Raw genomic sequence first — 17,503 nt, 5'->3', positions numbered from 1 at the left:
AGATAGGTTTTTCCGACAGGAAACTGCTGTAATATAAGCACAATATCACTCCCTCTCTCACTCAACCAGACTCTATTAGGGCTGGATATCGAAACATGGTGCCCATACAGTTCTGGTTCCTATATCACTACCGGACCAAATCACAATGCAGATTATGGTGCCACATGCCTGGGCTGTCTATGGACACAGTTTCCCTCTGGCGCGGAAAACACCAAACTGCTAGTTAACGGTAGTTGTTAGCTCTGTCTTTACATGGCTCTGGCAGCAGAGCTTCCATTAGCTAGTAGTTACCATAATCATGGTTAAAATGACAAGTTAAACCGTCTGAAGTGTGGCTGTATTTCACTCAAAGGGATTCCGAAAGCAATTACATTTTAACAGGGAACACACAGTTTCCTGAGACTCTTTTAAAAGTATCATTTTAGCACCAGTATCAGAAAAAACACAAACAATACCCAGCCCTAGACTTCACTGGGAAAATCAGTAATTTTAACTGTCATAACAAGACAGTCTTTGGTCTAATGCTGCCTGGATCCGTTAGTTAGTTTGTGTTATTGTGTGACTTCAGTGAATTTCAAACTAATCTTTTAAAATACAGAAGTCACACCATAACATAAACAAACTAATGTATTGTGGCAGGGGTAGTCCAGCAGCTCCTGTGTTCTGCGAAGTAAAATGGCTAATTTTGTCAATGGAGTCTGGTTGGTTTTCTATAGAGTGATATTTGACTGATATAACAGCAGCTTCCGACTTTTTTCAGGGATTGTTTTTAGGTGGCTAAAATATTTTTAGTTGCTAACCCAGTCCACAGCCGACATTGCTTCCTACATCAATAATCTTAATCTGAATTATCCCTTCAGGTATTTTACTGTAGTTTATATAATAAGAAATATCACAATATTCCTGTTATGTCTCCTTCACTCTGTTGTATTACATTTCTGTACTTCTTCCTCTCTTAAATCCACAGCATTTTTCTTCTTTTCTTCTCTCTGTTGTTACTCCCACACTATGATACTGACCTCACCTTCACTTTGCCCTTTCCAATACATTTCCAACAAATATGACAGAAGCTGAGCCTGCACCACTCACCTTGTCTCTGCTCAGTCTGCCAGCATGCCAGCAATCCTGAACAAAATATCGCTGTATCAGATACCAATCAACTACAAACTCAATGCAGAGTGGACAGGGAGCCTGGACATGTATTAATCTCTGCTCCCTGAGTCACACTGAAGCATCGCAGCTAAAACTGTGATACTGTACGCCTCCTCCCAGACAGCATCGATGAGGAGGAGTATTTTATCGATCAGCTGCATTTCTGGTGTGAAATGAGGATGGGAGACATTAGAAAAGGGGTAAAAAGTGACGTAGATCAGACGAGGGGGAATACAAAGAGAAGAGAGAGACAGACAGGAATACGGAGAGACAGACAAGAAACAAAAAGAAAGGGTGAGACAGACAGAAGAGTGTGGGACGAGCAGGGCAGATAAATCCCGGCACAGTCTCCGATGGGAGGATCACCATGGTGATGAGCTGAATTAAAGCCGACTGTTTGGCGCAACATCACTCCTGCCCCTGAGAACGAGGACGCTTCCGCGGTGATCTGTGCGCGGCATTTTGGAGGAATGAGTCCATTACACTGCTTCGATTAGGAAGCTGACACCGGAGAAAGAAGCGATGAGCGGGGTGTGTCAGCAGTGATAGGTCGCTGTGGGTGATGGAGCACCTGCCTGTGCGTGGCGGCGAGTCAGTGTTTGTGACAAAAGTGTGCGACATCCTAGCTGGCATGAAAAACATCTACTGCCCTGACCCAATTCTTGATGTTAACTACAAAACAAGGTTGTTTTTCAATGCTTGTTATTCAAGATTAAAATGACTAAGGACCTAGTTTTCCAAGCACAAGCAGCCTGAGAGAGTAGGTAAAGTTGACACTGTGGCATTTGTTAGTGCTGACACACTTTCTCACAGATTTCTACTAATCTCATTCGTGTGTAATTAGTTTATACTGTAACTCATCAGTTGACTCTTTTTGTGGTTTTATGAGGAAGGGAAAAACATTACAGCACACATAAAATGAAGTTAAGCTGGGATGGTCTTAAAGGGATAGTACAGATTTTTTGGGATCTGTAGTGGGATTGTGGGATTGATAAACATAATGTAATGCTTGAAAATTCCAACTTTTTACCCTAATTTTCATCATACACAACTTAATCAATCAGCAAACATAAACATCTACAACACAGCAAAAGCAAATAAGTAGAAAAAAGCCAGAAAACTCAAACAACCCCACTTCAAATAATCCAAAGTATCCCTTTAACCATAACAGAGGCCTCGGTGTTGGAGGATGGAGAATCTGTTTTGGCGCAGTCTGACCTCATCCCTCCACCTGTCGACACTGGGCTCATGTACCGTGTGCAATGAGGGTTAAAGTGCAGACTTTACACTATTTTGTGTGAGTGTGTTTAAGTCTCAGGTGTGCTGTGTTGGCAGTTCAGTCCAAATATAAATAGTGTCCCGTCTGAACCGTCAGCCCCTCAGCCACCCACCCTCCATCCACCTCGTCCCTCTAAAGTATTGACCCACGGCAGTTTGTCTCATTCATGCCAATGCAAGCACATCTTCTTCTTCCTCGGCCAAACACACATACACACACAAATCCATCGAGAGCGTGGGTGTATGTGTGTACGCCTAAGAAATTCAAACTACAGAGCTCATGTCAAAAGTGCAGGTCTTACCCCAGACATGCACACACATGCACATGCACATTTTTGCTGACTGATTCTGCTGACTTTTCCTTTTTATAAACACCAACTCTTAATTTCCTATAGTTTGACTGTGACTCTGACTGTAACCTCTAATCCTGTAAATAAACATTTTGCTATTGAATTCTGAGAAACAGTTCTTGTACAGTATGTTGCTCATTTTCTCCTATATCTATTCCTTTAGCAGCATTAAGATACAGATAACCCTGAGGTAATAACTTCATACTGGAGACACAATTAGAACTTGAATAAACCTTGTTTGTGGCACAGCTGGATGGTCCTCTGGATGAATGCTTGGACTTCTCTGTAGGTCTGGAGGAACCTGTCCTGGAATCGTCTGGCCTGCTCAGCGCTCACCCCGAGGATCCCTGACAAACGCTCGCGACCTGCAGGGAACAACATAACATTACCTCACATTTAACTATGCATGCTTACATCTGGGAGAGAAGCCATAAGAAAGACATTGTTGCCAAGCAGATATAACATAAATAGTATGATTATGCATAATTGTTAGCCATGACAATTACTACTAGTAGTACAAGTAGTACCTACTAGTAATGTTATATATTCTGTGATGATCTGCAGTGACACGTAAACTTATGAATGAACCACTAGTGAATTTAAATGGAGTGAAACTACCTTTATCACGATGGATTGAAGTGTGTGAAAAAAGATGGGAGAGGCCAGAGAAAGAGCAGAAAGTTGAAAAAGGGAGAGCAAACAGAGGGCAGACTGGACCAGAGGGTAAAAGAACTGCAGAGAAAAAGTAGAGCCAAGTGAAGGGTGAAAGATAGAAGAGGACAAGATAAAAGGAGAGTGGGCACAGATCAGGGCAAGACTGCAAGGGTTGAGTGTGTGTGTGTGCATGTGTAAAGTGAAGATAAAGCTAGGAACAGAGAGACTCAGGGCCCTATCTTACATCCGGCGCAAAGCCATTGCACCGCTGGTGCAAGTGTTTTTTTTTTGGCATGTGTATAAGATAGTAAATGCACCTGCGCCGGGTCTGTGCCGCTGTGGGCGGGAGGTCCAAACATGAAGGCAAAACTAAGGTATGGCACGGCGTGTTTGCTATCTTGTGCTCGGCGCATTGGAGTATAAACCACTTGCGCTTTAGACCAGCTAAAACCTGGTTGAAGTGGAAAGTCTAAATCCGCCGTCACACTGCCACCACTTGCGCTGCCGGCGCACCTGCCTCTTAAAGGTGATGAGAGCCGACTTTCTGATTGGTTTATTGCATGTTCATTAATGGGGGCACTTGGGCACACCTGTAAGGTGTATCCCGCTTTGCGTTGGTAGCGCAAAGAGCAGGGCAGGGCAAAATACCACTCGTGCCCCTGGCACAAGACGGCAAAGGTGGATTTGGACACACCTTGAATAAATTAAATCCATTGCAGCGTAAGATAGGGTGTGTATACATGTGTGTTCCCAGGAAGTGTTAAAGGTGTACAGCCTGTAGCAGGAGTAGAGGAGTGGACAGTGAGGTTAGGAACAGATCCATAGAGGAGTGCAGAGGGTAAGTTGGGTGCCTCAGTTACTGTGTGTGTGTGTGCTGTGCTGTTTTCAGCTATGAGAGTGTGTGTTTGTGCTTTGTTGGTGATGAGTAATATCATGCCAAACAGCCTGAGAGCTGGTAGGAGGGTTAGCAGGGGGGGCAGTAGTTTCTGCAGAGATTAAAAATCACCACCACAATACAACAGAAACAAACACGCACACACCACACACACAGACTTCGGTGTTCTCCACTCCAAAATGTGTTTTTCTTGTTGTTACTTCAGTTGACCTTAACCATGCAGAATGATGCATGTGTAGAGTTTCAAACTATAAGGCTGTTTTCACCTGCTGAAGGGTGAAAGTTTCATTGCGCTCACTCTGAATCTGAGTTTAAGACGTGTAAGTACAAGCATGATTTAAATGACATTACAATTAGTTTGGAGCCAATCACAGTGAAGTATAAAACTTACTTGAACTTGAAAATGATAAATATTTGCATATTTAGAGCTTTTGAGAAAAAAGAAATATTAGGCACAAATTATAAATCCAGGTAAAGTATTTTTATGTCTTAAAATATTTCTCAAGGAGTTCTTTAATGGGTCACACTTGGATATCATGCAATATCATAAGCATCCTGCAGCAAGTCAAGAAAACATGTACTGACAAAATGTAAATCAGATTAATTTGATATTTTAAAGCCCTCCTCCATTCAAAAGTTTTTCTTCTTGTTCCCACAGTTGGATTTTTCAGCTTCACTGTGCAGAAAGATGTAAGTACAAAGCTTTGACACTGGAAGGATGTTTTCACTTTCATCTGCTGAAAGTGGAGAGTTTCTCTGTGCTCACTGAAAATCTGGCGGGTCTATGAACATGATTTGTGACATGACAACTAGGGATGTTCCTAATGACTAATTTCCTTTTCAATTAAACAGAAATTCAAATTTACACTAGCTGACTTGTCTAAACGTAAGAAAACACTCAAACATCTGTCAAAATTGAGCACAATTTAATCAATGAGGTTAAACATTGTCCAAAAATACTGATCTAGGAACCATTTGAAACTGTTAATCACATTCTTCAAGAAACAATTTACATTTTAAATGCCACAGAAACATGTGGCACTTTGCACAGTGCATAATGAACATTGCACATTATCTTACACAACATGTCCAAACAACAACGTCTTATTGGTTTGCTGAGTGTGGCTAACATTAGCAGTGCTACCAGCAGCCTCCTGAATGTGGTTACCCATTTCTCTGGTCGAGTGGTTATATCCGAGTTTACTCTGGCAGAGCCTCTATACAACCTTATTTTAATTTTCTAGATCAAAATACTGCCAAACAGTACTGGTTTTACAATATGTCACCTTTATCCCACTTTCCACTTGCTGGTTTACATTCAGGCATTAACACAGGGAGCAGGGAGCTGATGCCAGCATTGTGCGTTAATGAAATATTAATAATTAGTTTGACTGGCTTGTACTTATGGTGACTGCTAAGGATACCATTTTACTCCTTGCCTAGTATCAAGCTAACATCAGTAAGAGTTGCTGTTTGATTGACCTCTAATTCTTAACAGATGACTAGCACAAGATTATTACCTGAGTATTGCATTCAAGTGTTTTTGCGGACAAAAATATCACCCCAATGAATACTTGTACTGTAACATTAGAAATTAAATACTTTGAATATATAGGTTTCATTTTTTGGATCTAAAGCAATTATAGCATAAAACCAAAACTGAATGTCACCAGCATGGGGTTCATTTTTGGAAAGTCAGCCTTGGAGTAGAAGATGAAGACATTTGAGTTCACTCGAGTTGGCGTGTCTGTCTGTGCGGCGGTTGCACGGTCATTGAAATGTGTCCTGACCAAGGCCCTTTCAGCAATGTGGCTGGTTATGTGCGTGCTGAGCCAGAAGCCACTGAGACGGATACGCATATATTCTGTGTAACAGGGACGGAGAATGAGACCAAAGTTGCCGTGAAGAAGCTGTGTAGATGCCAGGGAGCACTGACTCTGTGTTCCTGTGTGCATGAAGCCCCACATTCCTGCTGAATGAGGTCAGTTCAGTTCACCTTTGACCTTCATTACTGAGGCTCCCTGCATTTTTCTGCTCGTACCCTTGTCAGTCTTTTTTGTTCTCTTCTTCTACTGTTGCAGTCCTGCCCTTTTTACTTTTTGTATTTTTTGAAGTCACTGAAGTCCTCAGTTGACAAAATACAAATCTGTTTAAACCTTGGCTAGGTAGTTTACTTTTGCTGCCTCTAAGCAAAAGTTCCATGATAACCTTTAAGAGTAATGTGATTTAAATCCCCTTTTACACTGGAAAAAAAAAAACAATGAACATCTGGCTTTTTCCTGCAATGGGAAAGGGTACAACTGACATCCACTCCTAGGTCAAATGACTCTGCAGTAGTCACGGGTATTTATTGGCTCCAGCTCTGATCAGCAGTGATGAAAACATTTTTCGGCAGAGTCATTGAAGGGTTTTGAGTCTCTTTTGCTCTTTTGTCATACACATGAGCTGCTTAGCTTGACTCAGTTTGATTTGCTGCGTCAGCCCAGCACAGCAGAGTTTGCACTGGTTTGAAGGTGTGTATTTAGTGATGACACGCTCATCTTAAGTTGAGCTGCTGTAAAACGGTGGATGAACATTTTATTTTGGATAACTTCTTCAGTAAAAGTCACCCATTATTTTGTTTAAATAAAAAGTAAAGGCTTTTATTATGAAGCAGCAAAATTAGGAAATCCTGGGGTTTCATCAGCAGTAGCTTAACACGACTACTATCAGTTGAAAGTGTACATGAAACAGTAAAATAAGCAGAAACCTCAAAGTACAAACAGCGTCACAGGAAAGAAACCTTCAAAACACAGAGATTCAATTAGATGCTACAAAAGTACTGAGCTTAACACACAATTTTAGATTAGCCTATACTGTCTTCCTTAGGACAAATTAGGCTTGAACAATCTAGAGAATACATGTGACATGGCCACACACATATAAAATAAAACTACAATTAACATACAGTATTGCCCCCAGATCTACACATCCGAAACATAGACACCAAGAGAACTGCACGATGTCCTAAACCAAAGTGTTGCACAGATGCCATACTAGAGAAATTGTGCAAAAAATCCTTTATATCTTCTCTCCTGCAGACACATAAGTTCAGTCTCTGCTTTCCCGTGCACATCAGAAAAAAAAAAAGAAAGGTAAGCATGTCTACTGGCAATAGGAAAAGGTCAATCGCCTATTCTTAACACATTTAGCTGTGTTTAAAATACCAGTAGGATAAGAGAAAACTAGACTTCTGCTCCTCTTCTTGGCTTTGTTTTCAAGCTACTGAAAAGCTAACCCTTGACAGGGGACTTTGGCCAATCACAGGTCAGTAATACATTTGATTGTTGAGTCTCATTCCCAAAACATAAGTACTTAATGACCTTGGAATGAGACTCAACAATCAACTGTCTTCAATCCACCAATTCAAATCATCAGTTACTTTACGACCAGGAAATCACTCAGCAATCGACTATCTCTCTCCAGAAACTGTAACTGCACCTTTAATCAGATATATTGAATGAAGAACTTCACATAAGTCCTGTCTTTTCTCACCGCTCACAGTATTTTTTGGCCTTCTCATTTGTTGACCCATTTGTACATGTATGCATGTATGTGTGTGTGAGTCCATAGCACCGCTCTGCCCCTCCTCCCTGGCCTGATTATTGTCTTGCAGAGAGCGCTTCCTTTTAGTATTTGGTATCCATGGCAACGCATCCTTCCATGAAGAGCTGTCTGTCTACGATGATCAGGAGCTCCTTCCATTCCTGAGCCCCACCCGCTACTCTGTCTTCCCCTTTCCCCTACATTTCTCTCTCCTTCCACCTCCCCCGGTCTTTTCTGCCTTTAGCCTACATTTCCTACATCTCCCCTCACTATTCCCAGCATCTCCCTCTGTCACTCTCTTTTACATCTCCTCACACACTCCATATTTTCTCTGAATTTTTAGCACTGATATTTTGGTTTGTGAATTGTCCCTGCATGCATCCAATGCACCCCCTTCATGTCTGAATGAATAGCTTTGACACATTTACCTCATCGGCTATTACTGTTGACGTATTGAGTTTCCTGGAACTGACTCACTCATCGGTGTATGTGTGTTTGTATGCTCATGTTTTTTTTCCTCCCGCTGAGCTACTAAAGTAGAAATACCACAGAACACTCCATCATCAGCTGGAGAGGGACAAATTTTTGTTGACCTCTTGAAGGCACTCTTCTGATGCAAAGCATGCGCTTTACGGTCACTGCTGATTGGTTAAACATATTTTCTGATTTTGGCAGGATGCTGTCTTCAGGGAGAACAGTAACCTCCTGTTTTGATAATATAGTGTGCTTGACTCACAGTATGGGGAAGCAAGGACAAGATAGCAAGAATAAAAACTAGACAAAAACTAACTGAAAAAATATTGTGTACTTACATAACTAACTACAATAATATTAAAATATACCAGACACGTCTTTAGATTTAAGGCTCATTGAAGGCCTGCTTTTACATGCGAAAAGTTACCTCTGTTTCAAATGATATAATCATCACTGCCCACATACTTCCATGCGTCCTTTACATTGGCATGGATGTTAAGTAACACATCCTCTAGAGGGCGCTGCTCAGGGTCAAAGTTTCTGACAACGACTAACATGGTGAAACTGGAGGAGGCTGTAATAATGTGCCTCTTGAGAAAAAGGCAAAAGTGGAGGCAGCAGTCTTTGTGGCCCTTAAATACTTTGTAAGAGGACAGAGAATTCTTTTCACCGACCCACTGAAGACAAATGTAATTTCCAATACTTCTCAATCTCAGTCACTTGAATTATTGGCTATACTGCACTGTTTTGAACACTGCAGTGTTTCAGAATATGTGCACAAATGCAGACGAAATTAACTTAGACTGTGGACTTGAATATGCATTCATATTCATATATATATATATATATATATATATATAATGAACAACATACAAGTTAGGGATGCACGTTATGGATCTTCTTCAGGGAATACAAATAACAGATAATTACCTCTCTCATGCGCCCCATATGCATAATTTTAAATATCGGTGGGCTATCTATTTATGTAAGCTACAAAAGTCTCTTGCTGCACTGATATGCACTCTCATTTTATTTTGTTCAGATTTTGTGTTTTTTGGAGATCATGTCCCTATGCACCCAGTAGTTGTTGTCTTTCCCGCTGCAAAAGGATGCTGATCATCATAGACTGGTAATCTATTTGAATTATTTTCAAAATAAATCTAAAATAATGGGCCCTTCATGCACAGTAGAAGCCTTGCAGACAGTTCTATGTAATTAATTATGTATGATTGATTGTGTTTTGAACATTTGTTGCCGTCTGGCAATAATAGCAATTTTGACAACAGGCTCTGAAGTTGTCAGAACTGTTATTATACCACAGGCTTCTGCAGATTAGTCATTTATTATAATTAAGGCAGGATCTTGTTAGCCCAGTGGCTATCTCACACCAAACTATGGCAGAGGTCAGTGTGGTTTGTTGTGTGAGCTTATGGAAAAAAAAAAAAAGCAACTCTACATAAACATTTAAGTAGGCCACTGGCAATAAAACCTGATGAAGAGTGCAGACTCCCTTCATCACACAGGTCAAAGCACAAATGCATGTGTAAAACATGTTCACATTTTGCATGCAAGCAGATGCACAAACACGTCTTCATCAGGACCACATACACAACACACATCAAAACACAATCATTAGTCAACATTTTAAATCTGCTGCCCCACAGGTCCACTCACACACAGATATTTGTTTAGTCTCCCACTGACTTGTATCACTCTGATCATGTGTGTGTGTTCATGAGAGCATGCACATGTGTGTGGAGCCATAAATGGGTCACAAGTGACACAGACAAGTATCTTTATGGGCCACAAGGGTGTATTATTACATTCATCTTCCTCTATTTTTATCTCCTCCTGCCCCTCCAGCCTCTACCTCCATCCTTGTGTCCGCACTGTGGAATCAAGAACGTGATCCCCCACACACAGAAAGGACAAAGAAGGGAGAAAAAAAATCCCATTGTCTCCAATAATACATGTTATTATATTTTGTATGTTTTATATGTCTTATAAGACCTATATGTCTCATTCTGTGGTTTCCTCATTTAAGTGTCAAATCTGGCATTTTTCTCATACAACATAATAGATGAGTCAAGCAAATATTATGTATATTGTTTATAAGAAAAGTGCATGGCAAATTATTGTTTCTGTATATGTGATTAAGTGATTAGAAAATTAATCTAAATTAAACAATTTTGATAATTGATTAATTGGTTTGAGATTTTTTTAAAGTCAAACTTCTATTATTTCAGTTTTTTAGATGTGAATATTTTCTGGTTTCTTTACTCCTCTCTGACATTTTACAGACCAAACAACTAAGTGATTCACAAACTAAGGTGCTTGTATCTGGTTTGACTGTCATACACGTATGTTACTTCCAAGTTTCAAATAAAGCAGAACATTTAGTCAATAGATTTTCTATATGGGTCACAAGATGAAAGAAACAGTAAAAGAAACTACAGTATGACCCAGTAGAGATCACTGGGCATTTTTGTCTAAAGATAACCTAAATCTTGCATAAAATAATCCCATCACATCTTCCTCCTCCTCTGTCTCTCTGTGTCTTATCTCCAAATGATCTACTCTGCAAATACATTTACCCTCCTCACACAGTGAACCACTTGTAGGTCTGACCCAGTCGCTAAATGACACTTAAATCCACTGTATGTCATTTTGAGACAATACAGGTCTATTGTCCAGTTGACTGATGAATATCTGTGTCTTCATTAGCAGCAATCGATTATTACCACCCACTGCTCTGAGAGAATATGGTTCTCTGTGTTTGTACTCACCTGCCCCGTACACAACAGAGTAGACGATGCGTTTGGCATGTTCCCGATCCTCAGTGGTCACCTCACCCTCACTCACCCCCTTCCTGAGCAACAAAGATGAAAACACACACATTTCTAATGTTCAAACTGGTTGGTAAATAAACACTCATTCTGACTTTGATGCTTTTAACATGTTCCCAAAAAATCTGATTTTTAAGTGGAAATATGCAAAAGCAGTCATTGATTTACAAAGTTTAAAGATTTTCCATACATTGATTACTATTTTGTGACACTGAATAATGATCCTTAGGTGAGGATTTCCACACAAAATGGAGATACAACATTATAGAAATTAGTTCAAATTTTGTGCAAAGTATGCAAGTAAGTATGAGGACTTGGTTGCATGTACTGTATAATAGATGTTAATCCACTTTGATTGTTGTCTGATGGGACATTGAGAATGTTAAACTACAAGACAGATAAGTGACACAAGGTGGGAGAAGACCTATAATGAAAGGGAAAGCAGATTAATCAGTATAAGAACAAAAGGAAAAATAAAGAGAGAAATAACATGAGATATGGAGGTTAAAAGGACATGAAGTACAGGGAGACAAAAGAAAAGAACAGAGATGGGAGGAGAGAGACAGACAGAGGCAGGGATGGACAGACAGAGACAGTTATGTAATGTGACTTGTAGACAGCCGTACTACTGGGGATCAGACAGGGTGGGATGACACGTCTGCAAAGTGGCATTTCTGGAGGGGCTGACGGGGAGCTGCCACTGCTGATCAGTGTTGAGAGACTCAGACAAAAACACACACAGAGACACTCATACACACTCGGAAAAATAATAAACATGTCTGGCGAGCCTCAAGACTGCAGCGTTTCATGATGTCAGATATCTTGATGCTTATGGCCTCAGGTTAAGGACTCTTAAATCTGAAGTAATTACACTTAAAATGGCTCTCTACTCACACACACATACTTCTCTGTTACACAGTGAGTTAAGGTAAACGATGGGTAACCGATAACATCCAAAGAGTGATCCTGGTTGCCCTCCACTGTGCATCTGGCTAAGGGGATATCCATACTGGATTTTCACTGCCCCCTGCTGGATAGGCATTAATCTTGCCTGCTGTTTTACTTAATTTTACTTCATCATGTTTATGTAACATTTTGGAACTGAAACAAACTTTTACATTTGTCTTAAGCTTCTATTAAATTGTCTTGTTGCTGTTTCATGTTAGTTTTTGCCACTGACAACAGTTTACTACATTATTAAGGACAAAAAGAAGGTTTATTATTTAACAGGATCCCCTTGACTTGTTACCACACACAAAAATACAACATAAACATACATTATACATGAACACTTAGCAACTATCACAACCCAGATTCCCCTTCCACTGACTCCAGAGCCCCAGATCATCCTTTACATGATTGATAACATCTAGTCTAATCACATTATATCAGTAAATTGCCTTACAACATTCAAAATAATATATTCAGAAAATATATTGCAAAGTGATGTTCAAGGAAAATATACCAACAATGATGACAACTAGAAGAGTGCACTCAGTAGAACACAGAGGTCCTTCAGCATACAGTTATGAATGTGCAAAAAACAAAATAAAATAGGGTGAAAGAAAACTTCGTTTCCACCTGGATGAAAAGCACTTAGAGGGGAAAACAGACATCAATGAGACATTAGACTGAGTTGACAGGTCAGCGAGAACTACTTCTTTACTTGTCTAGCTTTTTACATTTTTAATCCTCTGATCTATATATTCAAGTGGTTCCAACCAGAGCAACTGACAGATCAGTGATATTACTGATGGGAGAGCATTGGGACATTGCAGGACGAAGAAAGGAAAAGTGAGGAAAAGAGGGATAGAAAAAGGAAAGAGTGAAATTAACATGTAAGAGAGTGATGGAAAAAGAGGGGGGAAAGGGACTATGAAGGAAGAGACATTTGTCAGAGGAAAGACAGACAGGGTAAGAAAAAGACCAAAACCACTTAAATGAAAAGGCAGAGGGATGAGAAACAGAACGCTATAAAAGAGAGAGAAACAGAGGAGAGTAAAGCTGAATAATCCCAGCAGAGCTGCAGTGACACCAGTTAATTTGTTTAAAGGTGAAAGAGAGATAATGAAAGAGACACAATGTAAAGCCTCAGTAGAGCTCCTAATATGGTCTGGGTGACCAGGTAATCTGTTTAACCGGCTGCCCTCTGCCACACACTTGACTGAGATGGATGACAGGGGTAAAGGGACAACACAGGGACACAGACACGCACACAGCATCAGAAAAACAAGACACACCTTCTCCTAAACACGACACACACTGGCAGCAAGAGAGAACGAAAGAAACTCACACACACGTTCACAAAAATACTTCAAAAGCGCGACAGTGTAATCACCAGGGCGACCAGCCCAGGGGTGTCCTGCCATGGAAAAGGGAGAGCAAATGAGGTAGTTGGCATGGTAGTCATGGCAACAAGGTTACAAGCGTTTGAAGTGAAGGAGCTGGTAGTCGGGTGGGGGGGCAGGGAGCAAGTGAGACTGGGAGAGAGAAACCCTGCGGAGCACCAACCACTCACCTTGGCAAGATCAGGGGAGAATCACTGTGTGTGTGTGTGTGTGTGTGTGTGTGTGTGTGTGTGTGTGTGTGTGTGAGAGAGAGACTTACCACTGAGAGGCCAACATGGTAAAGGCATCCGCCTGTGGGTGGGTGAAAATGCGGAGCAGCTCAGGGTCAGAGGAGAGGTGAGCCAACAGACGCAGCTCCACTTGGCAGAAGTCTGACACATACATACACAAACAAACACACACACACACACACACACACACACACACACACACACACACACACACACACGCACATAGACAAAAACACACAGAAGCACACTCTTAATGATACATGGTGCATGAAAAATTCAAATATCATCATCTAATCACAACATTCAAGTTCAAGAACTTCAGATTATGCTGTATTCTACCCTTAAGTACAGATACACTGCAATTTGACATTTTGTACATGGAAGATGTTATTTGTGCAACAACATATGTGTGGCAGTCGCTGCTCCACAACCTGCCATCTTCACTACTTTTAGTGACTTCCAGTATTTCCAAGCATAACACTAAATAACCCACAGAGAGTGGGTGTGATATACTAGCTGCATTCTGTCATACATGAAGGTTAAGAGAGCAACAGCAAATAGCGACAGTAATAGCAAAAGAGCCAGAGCTTCAAGTATAGAAAGAAAGGTCAGTGCCTGTGGAGAAATTGGTGTCTCTGCCTCCTACATGTTTCGCCCTGTCTTCCTGCTGATAACAGTGCAAAAATGGTGGGTCAAGAAAGAAAATATCCCTTTTTCTATTCTGTCACCAAAAAGCTTTCTATTGATGTTTTTGATGGCTGAACAATTTTGTGCCATCACACTCGATTGTACCTGAGCTGGATGGAAAACCTAACAAGTTTCCAACATTGGTCAAACACACTCACAAACAGCAGCTACTGATACACATAAACACTTCTGTTTATTCTACCCAGCTGCAACATTATTCCTGTTGCACTGTAATCATCAGGCCAACCTATCACAGCTATATTGATCTATATCGGTACTGGCATACATGATGTCTGATTTATGCCAATATGAAAACCTTTTTTTATATATATACATCATAATACGTATTGTTTTATGGTGTTTTCTTGTACATTTGATTCTTTTTTGATTCTCCCAGCATTTTTTTTTCTTTTCACCCCTGGCTGGGGATGACATTATCCCAAATATGTCCAAAAACGTTCAAATGCAGAGAAATTTGTAATGTATTCAACAATAACAAAAAATTTAGTTTGATGATGTTGTGAAATAGCATGGGATCATGGGAGTTGTTTTCTTCATTGTTAAACAACCATTGACTTCCTTCCTCACTATCTGATGGATCATTTGGTGTTTCCCCAGAAGTTAAAGCAGCTAGAGAAGGTAAAGGAGACATGATTTCTCTGGGTTTGAACGTTGGTGGAAACATCTGGAATAATGTAACTACATAACTCAACAAAATATGTAATAATAAATATTAAAAATAGATTTTAATGCATGGGTCTTCAACAGGAGGTCCAGGACCTGTTTACAGATGCCAACACGCAGACAGCTCTCTAAATAGCAATATGCACAGACAATAAAGACAGGAGACACACACAGCTCTTTGAAGGTGACAGTGTTTTAGGATGGCATGTCCTGTACCGACAAGGTCTGCAGCTTTCTTGTCAGCTTTGCAGATCTACACTGAATCATCTCTCAAGAAGTAGTCAAACGTACACATGCAAGTTAATGCAACAAAAAACAGACACACAATTCTATCCACACCCACAAAGCAACTGCAGTACATTCCATTACTGCCATTTCACCCAGACACATCTCCTCCTCTGCTCGACTGCTCTGAAATCAAATTAAACCCGACCAATTGCAGGGAAAAACGACTCAAAATGGATGGAGTGGAAATTTGAGAGATTTTCTGGATGAAGCAACTGGCTGTAATAGGTTTCTGCTAAAGTGGGGAGAGAAAGAACGATGAAGGATGGGTGCATGGGATTGTGAAGGGGAAATATGATGCTCCAGTGCATTAAAAATACTTACTGTTACATTTATAATAATTAAAATATATTGGGTGCTTTACTTTGATACAGATTTCAGGTCATATCATTCAACCCTTGGTAAAAAAGGGGACTCTTCAGTTCACAATGCAGTTTAAAATGACCCTCATATACCTTTTAACCGAGTTCAACCATAGGTTGCAGAGGAAAAACATGAAATGGAAAGAAAACGTGAGGGACTGCAGGATAAAGGAAAGAAAGGCAAGGTGGAGAGGTGATGGTGAGGTGAATGATGGAGGGAAAAAAAAGTCTGGTTTTGGTTGTGATGAAGTGAGGAAAGGAGTTTCTAAAGATATCCTCCCATCAATGTTTTATGAGTCAGATCACATTTCCTCCAAGCATGGCCGGCAGCTTCAGGAACATATTGCTGACTAGGATATGTGTGTGTGTGTGTGTGTGTCTGTGTATTTGTGTGTCAGTATGAGAAAGAAACAGTGCAGACGAGTATTTTCCATCATAGATATGTGTGTCTGACAGGAATAGAAAGGAAGAGAAAGAAAATGGTGTGTCTGACACAGAGAGTATTATGAGACTATACACATGTGACTGTGAGATCTGAATCAGTAATTGTGTGTGTGTGTGTGTGTGTGTGTGTGTGTGTGTGTGTGTGTGTGTGTGTGTGTGTGTGTGTGTGTGTGTGTCTTCTCCAAGGCCGGCTTCTAACAGAGATTGCCTGTGATAAAAACACACACAATCAAGAGTCCTTGTATTGATCAGTACAGGAATAGCTCTGACCTACAGTAAGCTCCTCTATAAATTAACATCTACAACTGGATCAGCTCAGTGACATTTATGACCAGAAGATGAAACTATACACCTGAGAATTTATAGATTTAAATGCTTGATGAGGTCAGATTAATTAGCATATTAATGTGCTACCAGGGCACCTCAATATCAAATCTTTTTTATTTAAATAAAGGTCTGTTAAGTCACTATCCATCACCGAATGGTGTACCACAATTTGGTTGAGCTTGTGGCCCAGTATTACAGTAGTACAGCATAATTGCAGTATTACAAACTCTGTGTCTGGTGACATTCCCAGAAAAAATGTATTACGTTACTACTAATATAATCTCTGTAATCATCAGACAACTGTTGATCATTTCTGAGACTGCTGCTAATGCAAACCTTTCTACTGCTAAAGCTTCATATTAAAATAGCTGAAATAGTCATGCAACTTGTTTGTCAGTGAGCTCAGCACTTACGCTCTTGTTCTTAAAAAAATGTGCCTACAAAATTTTCAACACTTTTGGACAGCAGATCAGTTTGAAAAATTGCAGAAGGTGATGGAAAAAAAGGAGGAGCAGCCACAGAAGCTGTTAGATGAAGAGCTGCAGGTGGCTGGCTGCAAACCTCCAACTTCTCAGCGAGGTAACATACAGGGGTGGCTATAACTAATTGCAATCACTCAAATTACTGTAATTTTTTGGGCACTTGTACTTTTTTGAGTTTTTTTTTTTTTTTTCAAATTATGCATTGAACTATGTAATCTACTTAGTTACTCCTGAAATCAGAATTGTGTACTGAGTACAACTGTCTGACCACCAAAAATGTGAATTTAAATCCAAAGCTTTCATCTGCATGTTTGGAGCCAATAAGGTTCAGAGAAGCGACCGTGGCCCATGAGCAGAGCAGCACAAGTTTAATTTAATGATTATTTAATGTTTATTAAAATGACAACAGTTTGTTTTGCT

General features: G+C 40.3%; 1 protein-coding gene across 1 annotated transcript in view; it reads right to left on the bottom strand.

The window, feature by feature from the left end:
* poln (polymerase (DNA directed) nu) overlaps nt 1-17,503 on the bottom strand; it is a 70,021-nt gene that overhangs the window by 5,464 nt on the left and 47,054 nt on the right. Inside the window, exons 20-22 of the mRNA XM_084713135.1 lie at nt 13,842-13,953; nt 11,175-11,257; nt 3,014-3,145 (exon numbers count right to left, since the gene is read on the bottom strand). Coding sequence (XP_084569261.1) covers nt 3,014-3,145; nt 11,175-11,257; nt 13,842-13,953 — 327 coding nt within the window. The remainder of the gene's footprint in view (nt 1-3,013; nt 3,146-11,174; nt 11,258-13,841; nt 13,954-17,503) is intronic.

The sequence above is a fragment of the Lutjanus erythropterus genome, chromosome 23 (genome assembly GCF_056507025.1).
Source record: "Lutjanus erythropterus isolate fLutEry1 chromosome 23, fLutEry1.hap2, whole genome shotgun sequence".
Taxonomy (NCBI): Eukaryota; Metazoa; Chordata; class Actinopteri; order Lutjaniformes; family Lutjanidae; genus Lutjanus; species Lutjanus erythropterus.
This window is presented reverse-complemented; position numbering and strand designations above follow the sequence as displayed.